The following is a 16469-nucleotide window of genomic DNA, read 5'->3' as shown; positions in this document are numbered from 1 at the left end:
CACACATACTCAAATAAATAAATGCAGTTTTTAAAATTAAGGGAAATTATTCTATTCCATACTTTGCATTCTTGTAACTTATCTGTTCACATGTTTGGGCAGGTTACCTCAAGCTCACTTGCACTGGTAATCCCTCGCTCATGCGTAGCTCGTGTCCCCAGAGAAGCAAGACTCTAAACTTCTGGAAGAAACCTTGTCAGTAAGCAAAGGAATAGCTTGTCCCCTTATGCGCACATACATGTGTATTGATTTGTAGGAACGGTTACTTGAAAGGATTCTGGAATCTGAGCAGTAGCCATAAGAGTAGCAGATCTTGGGGCTGGAGAGATGGCTCAGTGGTTAAGAGCATTGCCTGCTCTTCCAAGGGTCCTGAGTTCAATTCCCAGCAACCACAAGGTGGCTCACAACCATCTGTAAAGACGTCTGGCGCTCTCATCTGGCCTTCAGGCATACAGACAGAATATTGTATACTTAATAAATAAATAAACAAATAAATAAAAAAGAGTAACAGATCTTTTTCTCTATGTTTTAAAGTGTTCCTTCTTAAACAGCTGGAGGATGTGGTCAGCAGTTCCATCCACATTTATCCATCTATATAACAGCCCCTTGATCCTACTGTGTGCTATAACACTACCTTGCTAGAATCGTAACTGAATAATGTTCATATTCAAGATAATTAGTTTTGACCTGTTCAGGCTGATGTAATTTGTTTGTTTTGTGGCAGCTTTGTTTTCTCTTCCTTCCTTTTCATTAAAAACCCGCAGGAACTGGGCACAGATCAGTGATAGAGCATGTCCTTAGTATGTGTGGAATCCTGAATTTAGTTCAGAGCATGCAAAAAAACAAACAGGCAGCTCTCATTCATTCTGACTTCATGACTGAGAAAGCCATGTGATGTATCACACACTGTTCTCTCTGGGATTGTGGTGGTGTATGAAAAGTGCGATCTACAGTTGTGTCTGAATGGAGAAGAAAAGTCAGCTTCATGTCTGCTTTCCTCCAGGGACAGAGCCCTTCCTGGGAACTTCTCTAGAAACAACTCTATTAGAATAAATCAGAGGAGTCATTACCACACCTGTAACAAAGGAGCCTGCCAGCCAGGAGCCATGCCTGAGGGCTATGAGTGAACTGGGCTCCACCAGACAAGAAAGGAACTCCAGCTCCCAAAGCTAAATTCCCATCTCCACTTTGTGACCTTCAGTACACATTGAATTTTAATGATCTGTTTCCGGAAATAAATCCTACCCTTTAGGATAAAACTGTGTTCCTTAAGTTTGTGTTAGCACCTTGTATGTATTATCTTATATATGGTAAATACTTGACAAATCTTTACTGAGTAGATTAAGAGACTTTATATTAAAATTGAAAAAAGAAAAGGAGCTGGGTGGTAGAGGTACACTCCTTTACTCCTTTAATCCTAGCATTGGGGAGGCTGAGAGAGATGGATCTCTGAGTTTAAGGCCAGCCTGGTCTACAGAGTTCGGTCCAGGATAGCTAGGACTACACAGAGAAACCTTGTCTTTGGAAAACAAATAAATATTATTTAGAAGTACAGTTAAAGCTGCTTACTTTACCCTCATATTTGATCATAGAGGCACATGGATGTACTAAGAAGAAAGCATTGCATAACAGAAAAAAAAAAGGAGGAAAATACAGGAACCTAAAACCTTAAACTGTACTTACTATCTGTCTTTTTCACCTCAATCTTCCAACCAGGAAACATGGATCTAAATGCCTTGTGCACTGCAAAATGGGGGTGAGTCGCTCCGCCTCCACTGTGATCGCCTATGCAATGAAGGAGTATGGCTGGAATCTGGATCGAGCCTATGACTATGTGAAGGAAAGACGGACAGTGACAAAGCCTAACCCCAGCTTCATGAGACAACTGGAAGAATACCAAGGGATCTTGCTGGCAAGGTGAGTCCTTAAGTGGCTTTCTCTGACTCTCATTCCTTTAACCTCCATAGGCAAGCTGAAGAGCCATTTTCTGCAGCCAGTTCTTAGCCTAACTCGGATGTGGTATTTTTTAACTTGAATTTATTTCTCAATCAAATTTTTTTCAAACTGTGAATTTAAGATTAGCATGGAAGATTAGACAAGTAATCTTTCAGGTATTTGATAGATATAGACTAAAAGAAATATTAGAACCACATTTCAGTTTTCAATTAAGTGAACATTTAATTTAACACCTGCCAGTATCTTATGATGCTGACTACAGCCTATTCAAGATGGATACTTATGGACGCTCCTAAAGTTAACTCCTAAGGTGCTGCTGGTGTTCCCTAAAATTCTTAAACAAGAAAATACCTGCTGTGATTTTCTTTTCAGCATTTGGTTTTATTGCACTCTCTAGTAATTTTGGTCATGTACCAACTGTATACTCTCCTATTTGAGGATTATGCCCAGAAGTAGCCCACTCTTTTAAAAAAAATACAAATTTTTAAAATTTATTTATTTTTATTTTATGTGCATTGGTGTTTTGCCTGCATAAATATCTGAGTGAAGATGTCAGGTCCTCTGGGAATGGAGTTATAGACAGGTATGAGCAGCCATGTAGATGGTGGTAATCGAACCCAGGTCCTCTGCAAGAGCAGCAGTGCTCTTAACCGCCGAGCCATCTCTCCAGCCCAAAAAAATACAAATCTTCAATCAAATTTTATTTATGTGCTGTGTGAAACTGAAAAAAAAAGTTACAAAGGGAAAAAACGTCTTAGGTTAGATATCCACAGATAATAGTCAAAACTGCCTTACCTGTTTCTCTAGACTTTGCTTTATCAATCATTTTGATAGATACTTTTCCACCAAAATCAGTTTTTCAGCTTGCCTTTCTACCCACTGCTGTCTTCAGTCATTTCCTATATCAATGAGAGACATCTGTTTTTAATAATAATTTGGTAGTTGATTATGAAAATGAGTAATTTCACTTCCTTTGAGGGTTAAAAATCACCTTCATCTACTCTTGCATCAGATAGTGAATGACTTGAGGATCACTTCATTGAGCTGTCAGATGCTAAAATCCTCTGACTTGGTAGATGTGGTTGTTTTCCCTGTGTTTGTTCTAGGCTGTGTTTTTAGGGTAAAGGCACAGCTGTCTAAAAGCACTTGCAGCTGGTGCCAGGGTTTGACTCCAGCGAGTCTCATGACTTGATCTTGACTCTCAAATCTGGGCTGTGTTTCCACAGAAGAGAATGTTAATAGCCTTCCAGCCTATCCAGGCAGAGGGGCCACCCTCCCAGCCCCCAAAGAATTGTGAAAATGTGACCACAACATAGCATTATGGTTTCCACTAAAAACCCCTCCCATTTACTCAGCATTTGGAATGATTTCATCTGAACCTTTGTCTGGGAGAATGCTCAATCCTCCTCTGTTTCTAAGACATTCTAGGTCTTTAGGACCAGTTTTCAATGACACTTTTAGATTAAATCAGAAGGTAGGACACAGAAAATCTTTTTGTCACAAGAAAACGGTTCCTAAACGTTTGAGAACATAAATATTCTATGTTCCCAGACACACAGCACACATAACGGATATTAGGCAATGTCCTCATGTGACCTACTGAGAGGAAGGATACTACATGTTCTGCCAACTTCAGTATTTATTCTGGAATCCCAGGCTACTGCAAGCTGTTGGGTTGGTTCCCCTTCCTCAGTACCCCCCCCTCCATGTGTGGTTTTCCTTAGATGTTAAAAGAATTTCAGAAAAATCTTAAATGAGGATTTGAAGGGCAGCATAAACCAGAAAAACACATTTTCTCTTCCCTCTTCCTTTCTTTTCCTGTTCCATCCCTACTTTCCTGAGCTTGATTCAGAAAGGGAGAGCAAACTCTAGGGAAAGAAAACACAAAATTTGCATCATTAGATCTATTTTCTACTCCTGGGTCACCTCTGCAGAAGTTACTTCATGTTTCTAGTCTTCACCTGGTCCCATCTGTGAAAATAAAACAGCAAGATGAAGTTGAAAGAGCTGGTACAGCCTTCAACTGCAGACTTGGAGGCAGGCTCTGTAGATTCAAGGCCAACCTGGTTTACACATCAAGCTCCAGAACAGCTAGGGCTACAGAGAAACCCTGTCTTAAAAAAAAAGAAAAAGAAAAAAAAGCCAAGATGCCTGTCTCCCTTGTAGACTTTGGAATAAAAATGATAAAAAATGTTCACTCTGAGAGCCAGGAAGTGGTGGCGCACGCCTTTAATCCCAGCATTTGGGAGGCAGAGACAGGCAGATTTCTGGGTTTGAGGCCAGCCTGGTCTACAAAGCAAGTTGTAGGACAGGACAGCCAGGACTACACAGAAACCCTGTCACAGAACTAATACAGGAAGGTGAGACGGCTCAGCAGGTAAAGGACTTGCTGCTCAAGGCTGACAACCTGAGTTCATCCCTGAAAAACCAAAAAAAAAAAGTTAGCGCTGTATTTTTTTTCACAAAATAACACTTTTTCTTTCCTAAGACAGGCTATCACATACCACAGGCTAGCCCTGAAGTTACTATGTAGCCAAGGCTAGCTTTGAGCACCTGGTCCTCCTGCCTTATCTCCCAAGTGCTTGATTCTTTTCATTTCTTTTATACCACGGTGTATTAAGGGCTGTCTCTCATCTCCTTTCTCTGTGGTTACCCAAAAAGCAAATGTTAATATATGTTATGTATTCGTCTTCATTGACATCGGTCTGCCTTCCAACATCACAAGCACACTAACTGCCCTGAAAGTGGGGTGGGAAGTATTCCTGGCATTTCTTGTGATGTCCAGGTCAGGAATATTATCACTTAGGCTGCTTCTGGCTACAAGTAATAGAATACCTTCATTACTGAGGGTCAACAAGAAACAGCTTGCTCGGGTTAGGGTTATTTAAAGAGGGTTTTAGAGGTGAATTATTTACAAACCTGGACCTTCCATGACTAGGCTGCTTGTTGGATAGTTCCTAAACTCCAAGAGAGGGAACATTTACCACAGCCTAAAGGTTGAAACTTCTGTGGAGAGATACCTTCAAAGATAAGCAATGACCTTGTCAGAGGGACACAGCCTGAGGGGACTTTGTAGAAAGGGAAAGCTAGAGATCTTGCCTTCAGCCTGTTTCTTAAGGTCTTAGTCCATGATGTAATCATAGGAGTTTTGGTTGTTGGAAGCTAACTGCAAGTGAATTCGGTCTAGGAGATTCTTTTTTTTTTTTTTTTTGTTATTTGAGACAGGGTTTCCCTGTCCTGGAGCTAACTAGCTCTTGTAGACCAGGCTGGCCTCATACTCACAGAGATCCGCCTGCCTCTGCCTCCCAAGTGCTGGGATTAAAGGTGTGCACTATCACCACCCAGCTGGTTCAGGAGATTCTTGCAGACCCCAAAGTCCTACACTGGGAACCTACCTATTGAGAAGAGCAAAGAAGAGCCTGGCATGGTAGAGAGTGGCTGTAATCTAAACACTGGGGAGGTTAGGAGGATCAGAAGTTGGCTATATAGTAAGTGTGAGGCCACCCTGAACTACATGAAATCTTGTCTCAATAAATAAAGTAGCAACAAAGAAAATGGAGTCCCCAGATTACTGTGGCCATCCAAAGCTCTAGAGACTGTATAACCTAGGAAACCAGAAGACCAGCATCCTCAGGAAATCCCACTCAGCTTCTAAGAGATTCCATTTCCTGTCCTGGAGCTTATATTTCTTAGCAGTTGTTTTGTTTTATTGGACCTTGTGCTTCATATCCTAGGACACACAGGTGGCTCTCAGAGAGTTAGAGTTGTGGTCTAGCATCCTGTAGCTGTAGTTACTCCAAGCAGCGCTGGGTTCTTATTTGGAAGTGGCACCTGTCTATTGGAGAGAGCTTGGTGTGGTGGCCTCAGTTATCCATTTCTGCAGTAACATCTGAATTGATTACAGTCTTAATGAGTGCATGAGGGCACAGGCCACGTGTCAGCCCTCTGAAATTCAAAGGACTTCTTATATCCTTCGAAATACCATTGGGAGCTTAGAAAAGACTGATTTATGACTTACTCTTCCCCTCAGAGACCTAAAAAGGACAGCATCATTAAACTATTGGTATTTTTCATACTGGATTTATTTTTTCCCATTTTTATAGTTGTTGGGTCTTAACAGACAAGATGAGTGCTGAAGCGCCATTGAGCTGCCAGCAGCTCTCTTTGGTGTTCTGTATGCTGATCATACAGGAGTCTGCCAGGTTTGTGTTCTATCAGACAGGTTCAAGTTTCATCAGCCCTACAGTTTGTAAGCTGGGCTGTGTGTCTAAGGTATGAGGTTCCATTGTGTGGGGGAAAGAAGGAAAACTAAGTGACAGCTAGGGAGAGCTGTGTCTCATGGCCTAGACATGTCTACTTTGCAGAACCTGGTCATGAGGGCCAGAGGAGGCAGGGATTTCTCTTTACCCTGCTACTGGGAAGAACAGTGTAGGGAGACAGTAGTCAGCCAGCAGCAAGGATCCTGAAATGAAAGGACATGGCTTTCTGACCCCATGACCACCAAGTCTAGTTGTGTCTTTAAAGTATTTTTTCTTAATAGCTTTCCAGTTAAATAATCAAAACTATTCAGGACCATTCACAGCCACAGAAATGCCCAGTGCCCTAAAAAGTAATCATAACGATTCTCATTGTCCTGGCCAGATACCTCTAGCAATATTTTCTTCTGTATAAATTTCTAAGAGTTGATGCTTTTACCTAACATATAACAGAAAGTAGAAACAAGAGTATGGAACGGCTTATACATCTTGTCATTTACATTTCTTTCCTGCTCATCTAATAAATAAAAAAACCAAACTGTTGCCCAGAGTAGTCATATGTGTGCCTGCGTTTACATGAATCCAAATTCAGGTCAGAGGCCACTCAAGGGAGGGGAGATCAGAGACATGGTTGCATCATCTAGGCCACAGGCCAGCTCTGAAGTTCTTTTTTAGCAACTTGTTTATTTACTTGGCCTACCTAGAATAGAGTGGGGGTCAGTTGGATTCAAAATTAACAGTTTAAAATAATAGATATGATCTAATGTTGTCCACCGAGCCCTGTCAGTGTCAAAGCATTAGAACACACTGGCTCCAGAGCCTCACTGGAAAACAGTCTAGTGTGACCAGTAAAACCAGTGATGTACACTTGCTCCATGGCCAATGTATTCTACTCCTGTTTTATAGCAACTTTGAGAAACTGAAGTGTACCAGCCACATGTTTATAGTAGCCAACACTGTTTGTCAACCATATGGATAAATTAATTTTGACACATTTATTTCACTTTATGAAAATACATTTACATACAGTGATAGAGCTTGAAAACATGTTAGCCAAAATAATGTTTTAGGTTCGGGTGTGGTGGGCATGCCTTTAATCTCACTAGAGGCAGGCAAATCTCTGAGTTCAAGGCCAGTCTGGTCTTCGTAGTGAGTTTCGTGACAGCCAGGACTATGTAGTAAGACTCACTTAAACAAAAGAAAACAACAGGAAAAGAAAGCACCTGCAGTAGCATTTTAAAGAAAAGAAAGGGAATGATACACATAGACTTAGAGGGAGGCTGCCTCCTGGAGAGGTGGGGAGTGCCAGCCAGACATCTGGGAACATTGCAGACCAGTCAGTTGTATTCCCAAGCCCCAGTGAAGTATTTTCTGATGTCACCTCCTTCAGGAACAGAAGGAAGTCCCTCCTGGGCATTTCCTCGGAACTGGTTGCTATATACAATCATTAGCATAACTTCCATCTTATATTTCCTCCTGACCGGTGATTTTTTTAATGCATTAGATTTATTCATTTTATGTATGAGTATTTTGCCTACATGTATATGTGTACCACATTCATGCTTGGCACCCATGGAGGTCAGATGGACATCTGATTCCCTGGAACTGGAGTTATGGATGGTTGTGAACCACCATGTGGGTGCTGGGAATCAAACCTGGGCCCTCTGAGAGCAACAAGTGTTCTTAGTCATCTCTGTAGTCCTGACTGATAAGTAATTTGCAAGTCTTTTTTTTTAAATTATACTCAAATTCTTGAGTTCATGGAAAGTTTGTTGGCTAATAAAATCAGCTCTGTTTTATGCTGTTAGATGGCTAAGAACAGCCACCCTCGGAGCTGTCCCCCGTCACATACATCACAGGAGTTTTCTATCCTACCTCACCATAGGTGACAGTGTAGAAGTTAGAAAACACAGTTGTATTTATGCCTGGAAACTAAGACACCCGGATCTAAGAAAAGAAGCTTTCCTAGGAAGCAAACTGGCCTTGGTTGGTAGTAATATAGTTTAGTCCACACTTACCCAAATTAGTCAGCTTGCAGCTCCTGACAACTGTTCACTTATTTTAGATGTGTGATATGTTGTCTCCTCCTAGGGGTGGCTGGAGGTCATACAGCTTGAAAAGGGTAAAAACTCCACTGTATACCCAGCAAACTGATTATACCTTGTCTTCATAAGTAGACTTGAGCTGTTCCCTACAAGGAAAAGCACCCCTCTGCTATGAAGGCCTGAGTCAGAGCGCCCCACCCAAGCAACAGACTGTAGAGGGAGCTGAGAAGAAACAGGGTCACATCAGTGTAGGCTTATGACTCAGCAGAACCTGTGTGTGGCCCCAAGCCCAGGGTAAGTTGTTTGAGGCTGAGTTTCCCTTCCACCCAGAAGTTAGGTAACCCTTTGTCTCCTTATAAATCATGGGGACTGTCAAGCATCAGTCTTAAAGATCTAATCCCTGGGCAGGTGATCCTGACCCAGCTATACAAGCAGCTGAGAAATCTTGGCTGGGGCTTTGGGAATCGTGCTTCCTATAAGCATCTAGTTTGAAGTGAATCTCATCACCACCTCAGACTTCACTTCATGAAATCACCAGAGAATGACTATGTAGTGGTCTTTGAGGTTGGTGAAGAGCCCTCTCTGGCCCACATGTTTTTCCAAGTGTTGTCTCAGCTTCTGAGATCTTTGGGAAAGGCCTGACCTTTATGTCCATCCTCTTCATTCTGTACTGGATCATTCTCTCCAGATTTAATAGTCTGCCTTAATTTTATAATTTAGCCAGGTATGGTGGCGCACACCTTTAATCCCAGCACTCAGGAGACAGAGGCAGGTGGATCTCTGTGAGTCCAAGGCCAACCTGGACTACATAGTGAATTCCAAGACAGCCAGGACCACATAGAAAGAACCACCCCACCCACCAAAAGAAAGATGTCTTGGGGCTGCAGAGATGTCTCAGTGATTAAGAGCACTTACTGGTGCAGGGAGAAAAAATAACAAACAGCTTCTTGGTTAGAAGTAGGACTCTGCATCCACTTCCCCTTCCTTGTGCTGAGGTTGGATCTGGTTTGAACTTTTGCAGGTCTTGTATGTACTGTCATGGTTTCTGTGAGTTGATATGTGTATTAGCCCTGTATGTCTATAATATGTTTCCTTCACAGCATCCACCACCTCTGGCTCTTATAATCTTTCTCTCTCCTTTTCCACATAGATCCCTGAGCCTTGAAGGGAGTAGACTTTTTTATCTTATTTTTTGTGTATGATGTTTTGCTTGCGTGTATGTCTGGACACCATAAACATGTCTAGTGCCCATGTGCCTTTGGAGGCCAGAAGAAGATATCAGATCTCCTGGAACTACCACGTGGGTGCTAGGAACTGAACCCCAATTCTCTGTAAGAGCTCTTAAAGCCAAACCCAACATTCTCATTTTTTAGTTCAAAATTTAGACAAATAATGAAGCAGAAAGTAATAACTTTCCTAGAATGGTTTCTACCCTTCTTGAAAGAATCGCATACCAAATGACGTTCCTCCAGACTTTTCCACTTCTTAACTCTAGCATGTAAACTGACCATTCTAAATATTAAACTTACTTTTTCACTTAACAGTATACCTCAGATATCAGTCCACTAAAATGCCTAACGAAAAATTGGTTTTTTATATATTTTATTTGGAGAGCTGAGGAGATGGCTCAGTGATTAAGAGCGCTTATTGATCTTCCAGAGGTCCTGAGTTTGGTTCCCAGCACCCATATTAAATAGCTCACAACAACCTGTAACTCAGTTACAGGGATCCAATGTCTCTGACCCCTGTGGGCACCTGCACTCACAGTCACAGACACCCCCCCCACACACACACCCATAATTAAAAGTAACAAAAATACATTAATTTTTGCTAATGTTTTTTAAATATTTATTTTATTGGTGTTTTAGCCTATATGTATAAATGTGTGAGGGTGCTGGATCCTGGAGTTACAGACAGGTGTGAGCTGCCATATGAGTGCTGGGAGTTGAACCCGGGTCCTCTAGAAGAGCAGTCAGTTCCCTTAACTGCTGAGCCATCTCTCCAGCTCCCATTATTTTATTTTTATTACTACTTTATGTATATGGGTGTTTTACCTACATGTACATTCTTGGTGCTTGTGGGTGCCAGAAGGGGACATCAGATCCTCTTATCAGGCAGTTGTGAGTCAAACCCAAATCCTCTGGAAGAGAATCCAGTACTCTTAACTACTGAGCTATTTCTCTAGCCCCATTTTTATTATTTTTAATTATGTATATGCATGTGTGTCTGCGTCAGAGTATATGATGTGAGCAGATTCCCAAAGAGGTCAGATGTATCTGAATTCCCTCGTGCTAGAGTTATAGACAGTTGTGAACCCATGATGGTGGGTGCTGGGAACAGAACTTGGGTCCTCTGGCAGAGTGGAAAGCCCTCCTAACCACTAAGCCATCTCTCCAGACCCCAATGTCTGACAGTTTTAACAACCTTATGCCTTATAGAATATACTTATACAGCCTGTAATTGACTTTTGTATTTTTATTTTATGTGTGCTTGTGTTTGTGTGTGTGCAGATATATGTGTGTGTGTTTGTGTGTGTGCAGGTATGTGTGTTCATGTATATACAGAGGCCAGAAGTCAATGCAGGGTGTCTTCTTCAGACACTTCTTCACCCTGCTGAGACACGGTCTCTCACTGACCCTGGAGCTTGCCAGTTCAGCTTGTATGGCAAGCACTTTACCAGCTGAACCATTTCCCCAGCCCTAGCCTTATATTTAAATAAATCCACTTTTCTTTTTGTTGTCTCATTTTTCAGTACCACAGACAGTGCTGTGGTAAATATCCATACATATAAATGTACGTCCTTAAAGTATTTCTCCAAGGAAACATCTGACAGGAAGAACTGATTATTGAAGGGTTAAATCTGGACAGCTGTTGCCACACTTGACTTTTAAAGTCTGCAGGGCCAAGAAAAGGGCCCATCAGGGAAAGTGTTTGCTACTAAGCCTGCTAACCCGAGTTCAATCCCCAGGACCCAGGTGGTGGAAGGAGGAATCAGCGTTCCCAAGTTGTCCTCTGACCTTCACTTATATGCCATGGTATGGCACAAACAGTAAATGTGACTGAAAATAATAATACTAATAATGTCTATAATTCACACTCCTACCAATACCATGAAAGAACTTATCAACAATGACTGTTAACAATTTTGACTCCCATTAATCTGATTAAAAAAAAAAGACCTCAACACTCCAAGGCATAAGCAAGGGGATCTCTATGAGCTATATAGGAGTTCCAAGTCAGCCAGGGCTATGTAGTGAGACTCTGTCTCAAAAGGACAATTAAAAAAAAAAAAGTCAGATCTTAGCAATTTATTGTTGTTTTGATTCTATTAAGTTATGTACATTTTGAAGTGTTTATTGTCTTGGTCCATGGAATAGTAAGAAGGCATTTTGCAGGTGATTGAGGTTTCTCTGGATGTGGTTTCCTAGAAGGATGTTCACTTTTTTCATCAACCAAAGTAAGGTGTTTCCCATATGTGTCCTCCACAGCAAGCAGCGGCATAACAAACTCTGGAGATCTCATTCAGACAGTGACCTCTCAGACCACCACGAACCCATCTGCAAACCTGGGCTTGAGCTCAACAAGAAGGAGATGACCACTTCAGCAGACCAGATCGCTGAGGTGAAGACTGTGGAGAATCTCGCAGCCATGCCTCCCGTCTTTGTAGAGCATATGGTTCCACAAGATGCAAATCAGAAAGGGCTTCATACCAAAGAAAGAGTCATCTGCTTGGGGTTTTCTTCACAGGAATTTCATACCGGACAGATTGAAGATGAACTAAACTTAAATGACATCAATGGATGCTCGTCAGGCTGTTGTCTCAGTGAATCAAAATTCCCTCTTGACAACTGCCCTGCGTCTAAAGCCTTAATCCAACCTGGACAGGCCTCAGAAATGGCCAACAAGTTCCCAGACTTAGCAGTGGAAGATCTAGAGACAGATGCACTAAAAGCAGACATGAATGTCCACTTACTGCCAATGGAAGAGTTGACATCTCGACTGAAAGACGTCCCCATGTCTCCTGATCCAGAGTCGCCAAGCCCCCAAACCAGTTGCCAAGCTGCCATCTCTGATTTTAGTACAGATCGTATTGATTTTTTTAGTGCCCTAGAGAAATTTGTAGAGCTTTCTCAAGAAACCCGGTCTCGATCTTTGTCCCACTCAAGGACAGAAGAACTAGGTGGAGGAAGGAGTGAGGGTTGTCGCCTGTCAGTGATAGACATGGCACCTTCGGAAATGGCAGCTGATGGCCAGAGAAGCAGCTCTTTGAGTAACACTCCCCATGCATCTGAAGACTCTTCAGTGGATGAGGACCAGTCAAAGGTAAAGCTACCTTATAGTCTGTTTAATGAAATTCTCACCAAAGAAATCACTGGAGACTGCTCTGTTCACTTCTTTAGAGGGGTCCGACTCATTCTTGCTAAGCCAGCACTGTACCACTGAGCTTTACCACTGGCCCTAACTTTTTTTATTATTATATGTATGTATGTTGGCATATTCATATGAGTGGAGGTACCCAAGGGGTCAGAGTGATCAGACTCCCCCTGGAGCTTGAGCTACCCCTGGGGTTGTAAGCTACCTACCACAGGTGCCAGGAACTTAGCCATTTCTTCAGTGCCTTGACTCATATTGATGTTAGTAAAGATTTTACCAGTAGATAGTGGGACAGTTGGGCTGAGAGCTTCCTTTAAAACGTAGCGTGCTCTTTTTAAGGATTTTATCTTTTCAGGCTTTGGTGTCATTTTAGATTTATTTTATTATGTGTATAAATATGTAGTAGGAGGGGCGGTCTGCGTTCCTGCCGCCCTAGCTCCCAGACGGCTAGCTTATGCCCCAAAATAATTACACAGAAACTGTATTCTTTTAAACACTGCCTGGCCCATTAGTTCCAGCCTCTTATTGGTTAATTCTCACATCTCGATTAACCCATTTCTAATAATCTGTGTAAAACCACAAGGTGGCTTGCCAGGAAAGATCTTAACCTGCATCTGTCTGGAGTGGGAGAATCATGGTGACTGCCTGACTCGGCTTCTTTCTCCCAGCATTCTGTTCTGTTTACTCCGCCTACCTAATTTTCTGTCCTATTAAAGGGCCAAGGCAGTTTCTTTATTTAACCAATGAAATCAACACAAAACAGAAGACTCCCACATCATATATATTTTGCCTGCATGTATATGTGTGTACCACATGCCTACAGAAGTTGGAAGAGGGCTTCAGTTTCCCTAGAACTGGAGTTACAGATGGTTGTGAGCCACTGTGTGGGTGCTGGGAATCAAACCCAGGTCATCTCCAAAAGCAACAAGCGCCCTTAACTGCTGAGCCATCTCTCTATCCCTGTTGGAACATTTCTGAAAGGGGATGAAAAAGGAGAGACTTAGCCAAAACAAATGTCCTGACTAAGCAAAGGGATACCTGGGGCTCAGATCAAATCTCAGTAATGATGAAATGTCACAGTGCTGCCTGAGTGAGACCTACCCCTGAGAAAGTGATATATTTGAGAAACATTTTATCCCAGAAGGTTTACGAGCTAGACACATGCAGATAGTTGCTGGAGATACCCAAGCTGAGTTGAGTGATGCTGCTAATAACATTTGTGACTTCATCTCCAGTCCTTTGGTACTCAAGAACCAAGAGATGGTTTGGGAGCAGACAGTATCCTAAGATTCCTAAGTGGCGTATGATTTGTTTTGTTTTGTTTTTCAAGGCAGCATTTCTCCATGTAGCCTTGTCTTTCCTTAGAACTCACTCTGTAGACCAGGCTGACCTCGAACTCAGATATCAACCTGTCTCTGCCTCTCAAATGCTGGGATTAAAAGCATGCACCACTGTACCTGGCAATATATGATTTCTTGTGAACCATCTCAGAAGTAGAAGGAAATACCATAGATAATCAAAAAGGTTGCTTTGTTTTGTTTTGTCTGTTTGAGACAAAGTCTTAGATTAACATACAAAATGTCCCCTGATAATCTTAATGGACTTGATTGTATTTTTGTGATGTATTTATTTTGCAGTACTGGGGATTGACCACAGGGTCCTGTGCATACCAGGCAAATGTTTTACCAACTGAGGTTGGTACTAACAGCCCTAGTGAGATACTTGAGATCTCATGGTTTCTGCCATATTTCATCTTTTATTTCTTCTCCTCAATTACCCAAAACAACTCCTATCTCTACTTCTGTCTTCTGCCTTTATTGTGTTTCTATGGGAAGTCAGAATGTGTAAGCTCTCTTTATGGACCAGTCAGTGTAGTAGCACTGACAGAAATAGCCCTCCCAACTGAGTCCTTGGTCATATGAGTCCTCCTTCCATGGCCCGTGCACATACCAGGCTTACCGGGTCTGCCAAGATCACCTCTGCTTGATGTCCTGGCAGATTTCCTCCACAGGCAAGACTGACCTTGTTGTTTATGCCAGCTGAGATGCTTTTAAAGGAGAAAGACCAGCACAATTCCTGAGGAAATGGTGTATTTTGGAGTCTTACATAAAATGTCAGCAAAACAGGCTGACAGTAGTAATGCTCTGACTTTAAGGAGGGCCATTTCTAGTTTTTGAACTTAATATTTTTGCATTTGAACCTGATTTTTTTTCTGGGTTTGGGGTGTCTGTTCTAAACCCACGGGAATTGTTACCTTGTAAAGGAAGGAAATACCTGAGAGTAAGGTTTCAAAGGTTTCTGGGGGACATGGCTGACAAGCCAAGGGTACTGTTCCCAGAAGGAGCCACATGAAATTTAAGGATTGTTGCCAGGTACATGCTTTTAATCTCAGTACTGGAGAGGCAGAGACAGGCAGACCTTAGAGTTCAAGGCCTGGTCTATGTAGAGAGTTCTATCTGGAACAGGACTGGAGAGATGACTTCTCAGTTTAGAGCGATTGTTCCTGAAGAAGTCCTGGGTTCGATTCCTAGCATCCATGTGGTGGCACACAGCAATTCACCATTCGATTTTCAGGGGACCTGATACCCTCTTCTGACCTTTATAAACACTAGATATGCACATGGTACACATGTATGCAGGAAAAACAGTCATACACTACACAGAAGACTTAAAAATCTTAAAAGGGGCTGTTAAGAGCACCGGCTGCTGCTCTTCCAGAGGTCCTGAGTTCAATTCCCATCAACCACATGGTGACTCACAGCCATCTATAATGGGATCTGGTGCCCTCTTCTGGCCTGCAAGTGTACATGCAAATAGAACATCCTACACATAGAACAAATAAAACTTAAAAATAAAATATTTTTTTTAAAAAAAATCTTAAAAGAAGCCAATGGTGGTGCACTAGTGCCCGCCTCTAATCCCAGCACTAGGGAGATAGAGCGGGCGGATCTCTGAGTTCTAGACCAGCCTGGTCTACAGAGAAAGCCTGTCTCTAAAAACAAAAAACAAAAAATCTTAAAAAACAGAAATTTAGAAGAGATTGTGAGGTCAGACATAAAGCAGATTCTCGCAGCCAGGAGGAACAGTGATGTGGTAAGAATTAGTGAGAGCAGCCGGGCGATGGTGGCGCACGCCTTTAATCCCAGCACTCGGGAGGCAGAGGCAGGCGGATCTCTGTGAGTTCGAGACCAGCCTGGTCTACAAGAGCTAGTTCCAGGACAGGCTCCAAAGCCACAGAGAAACCCTGTCTCGAAAAACCAAAAAAAAAAAAAAAAAAAAAAAAAAAGAATTAGTGAGAGCAAACAGCAGAAATCTTCCACGTCAGACATCTGGTGACAGCCACAGCCATCTTGCCCCATCTACACTGGGCATACTGAAGGTGGCTACCAAGCATTTGAAAGAACTGCGGTCATCACCTGAATAAGTTTCTTTCACATTAGAAGTTAATAAGCCAAAGGGCTGGAGAGATGGCTCAGTGGTAAAGAGCACTGGCTGCTCTTCTATTGGACCCGGGTTTAATTCCCAGCACCCATGTGGCAGCTCACGACTGTCTGTAACTCCAGTTCCAAGGGATTTGGCACCTTCATAGGCATACATACAGACAAAAATACCAATGCACACAAAATTAAGTAAATCTTTAAAAAAAAAAAACCAAAGAAGTTAATAAGCCAACTAGGAAAGGTTTCGTTTACCTCTTTGTGGTCTAAATTCTAGAGGCTCACGGGACTATGAAAATATGGATTACAAAAGCTCCCATGACTATTTGAACATTTTAAAACAAGGTCCTGGATCAAGATGTTGCTTGAGTAAACAGAACAAAATTTAGTAGACAGTGTTA

General features: G+C 42.1%; 1 protein-coding gene across 3 annotated transcripts in view; it reads left to right on the top strand.

Moving 5' to 3' along the window:
* Ssh2 (slingshot protein phosphatase 2) overlaps window positions 1–16469 on the top strand; it is a 239868-nt gene that overhangs the window by 217081 nt on the left and 6318 nt on the right. For all 3 annotated transcript variants that reach the window (XM_075991586.1, XM_075991585.1, XM_075991587.1), the window contains 2 exons: window positions 1717–1917; window positions 11746–12580. In XM_075991586.1, the coding sequence (XP_075847701.1) occupies window positions 1717–1917; window positions 11746–12580 (1036 nt within the window). The remainder of the gene's footprint in view (window positions 1–1716; window positions 1918–11745; window positions 12581–16469) is intronic.

This window comes from Microtus pennsylvanicus, chromosome 11, assembly GCF_037038515.1.
Source record: "Microtus pennsylvanicus isolate mMicPen1 chromosome 11, mMicPen1.hap1, whole genome shotgun sequence".
NCBI lineage: Eukaryota > Metazoa > Chordata > Mammalia > Rodentia > Cricetidae > Microtus > Microtus pennsylvanicus.
The sequence above is the reverse complement of the archived record's forward strand: the minus strand, read 5'-3'. Positions and strand labels throughout refer to the sequence as shown.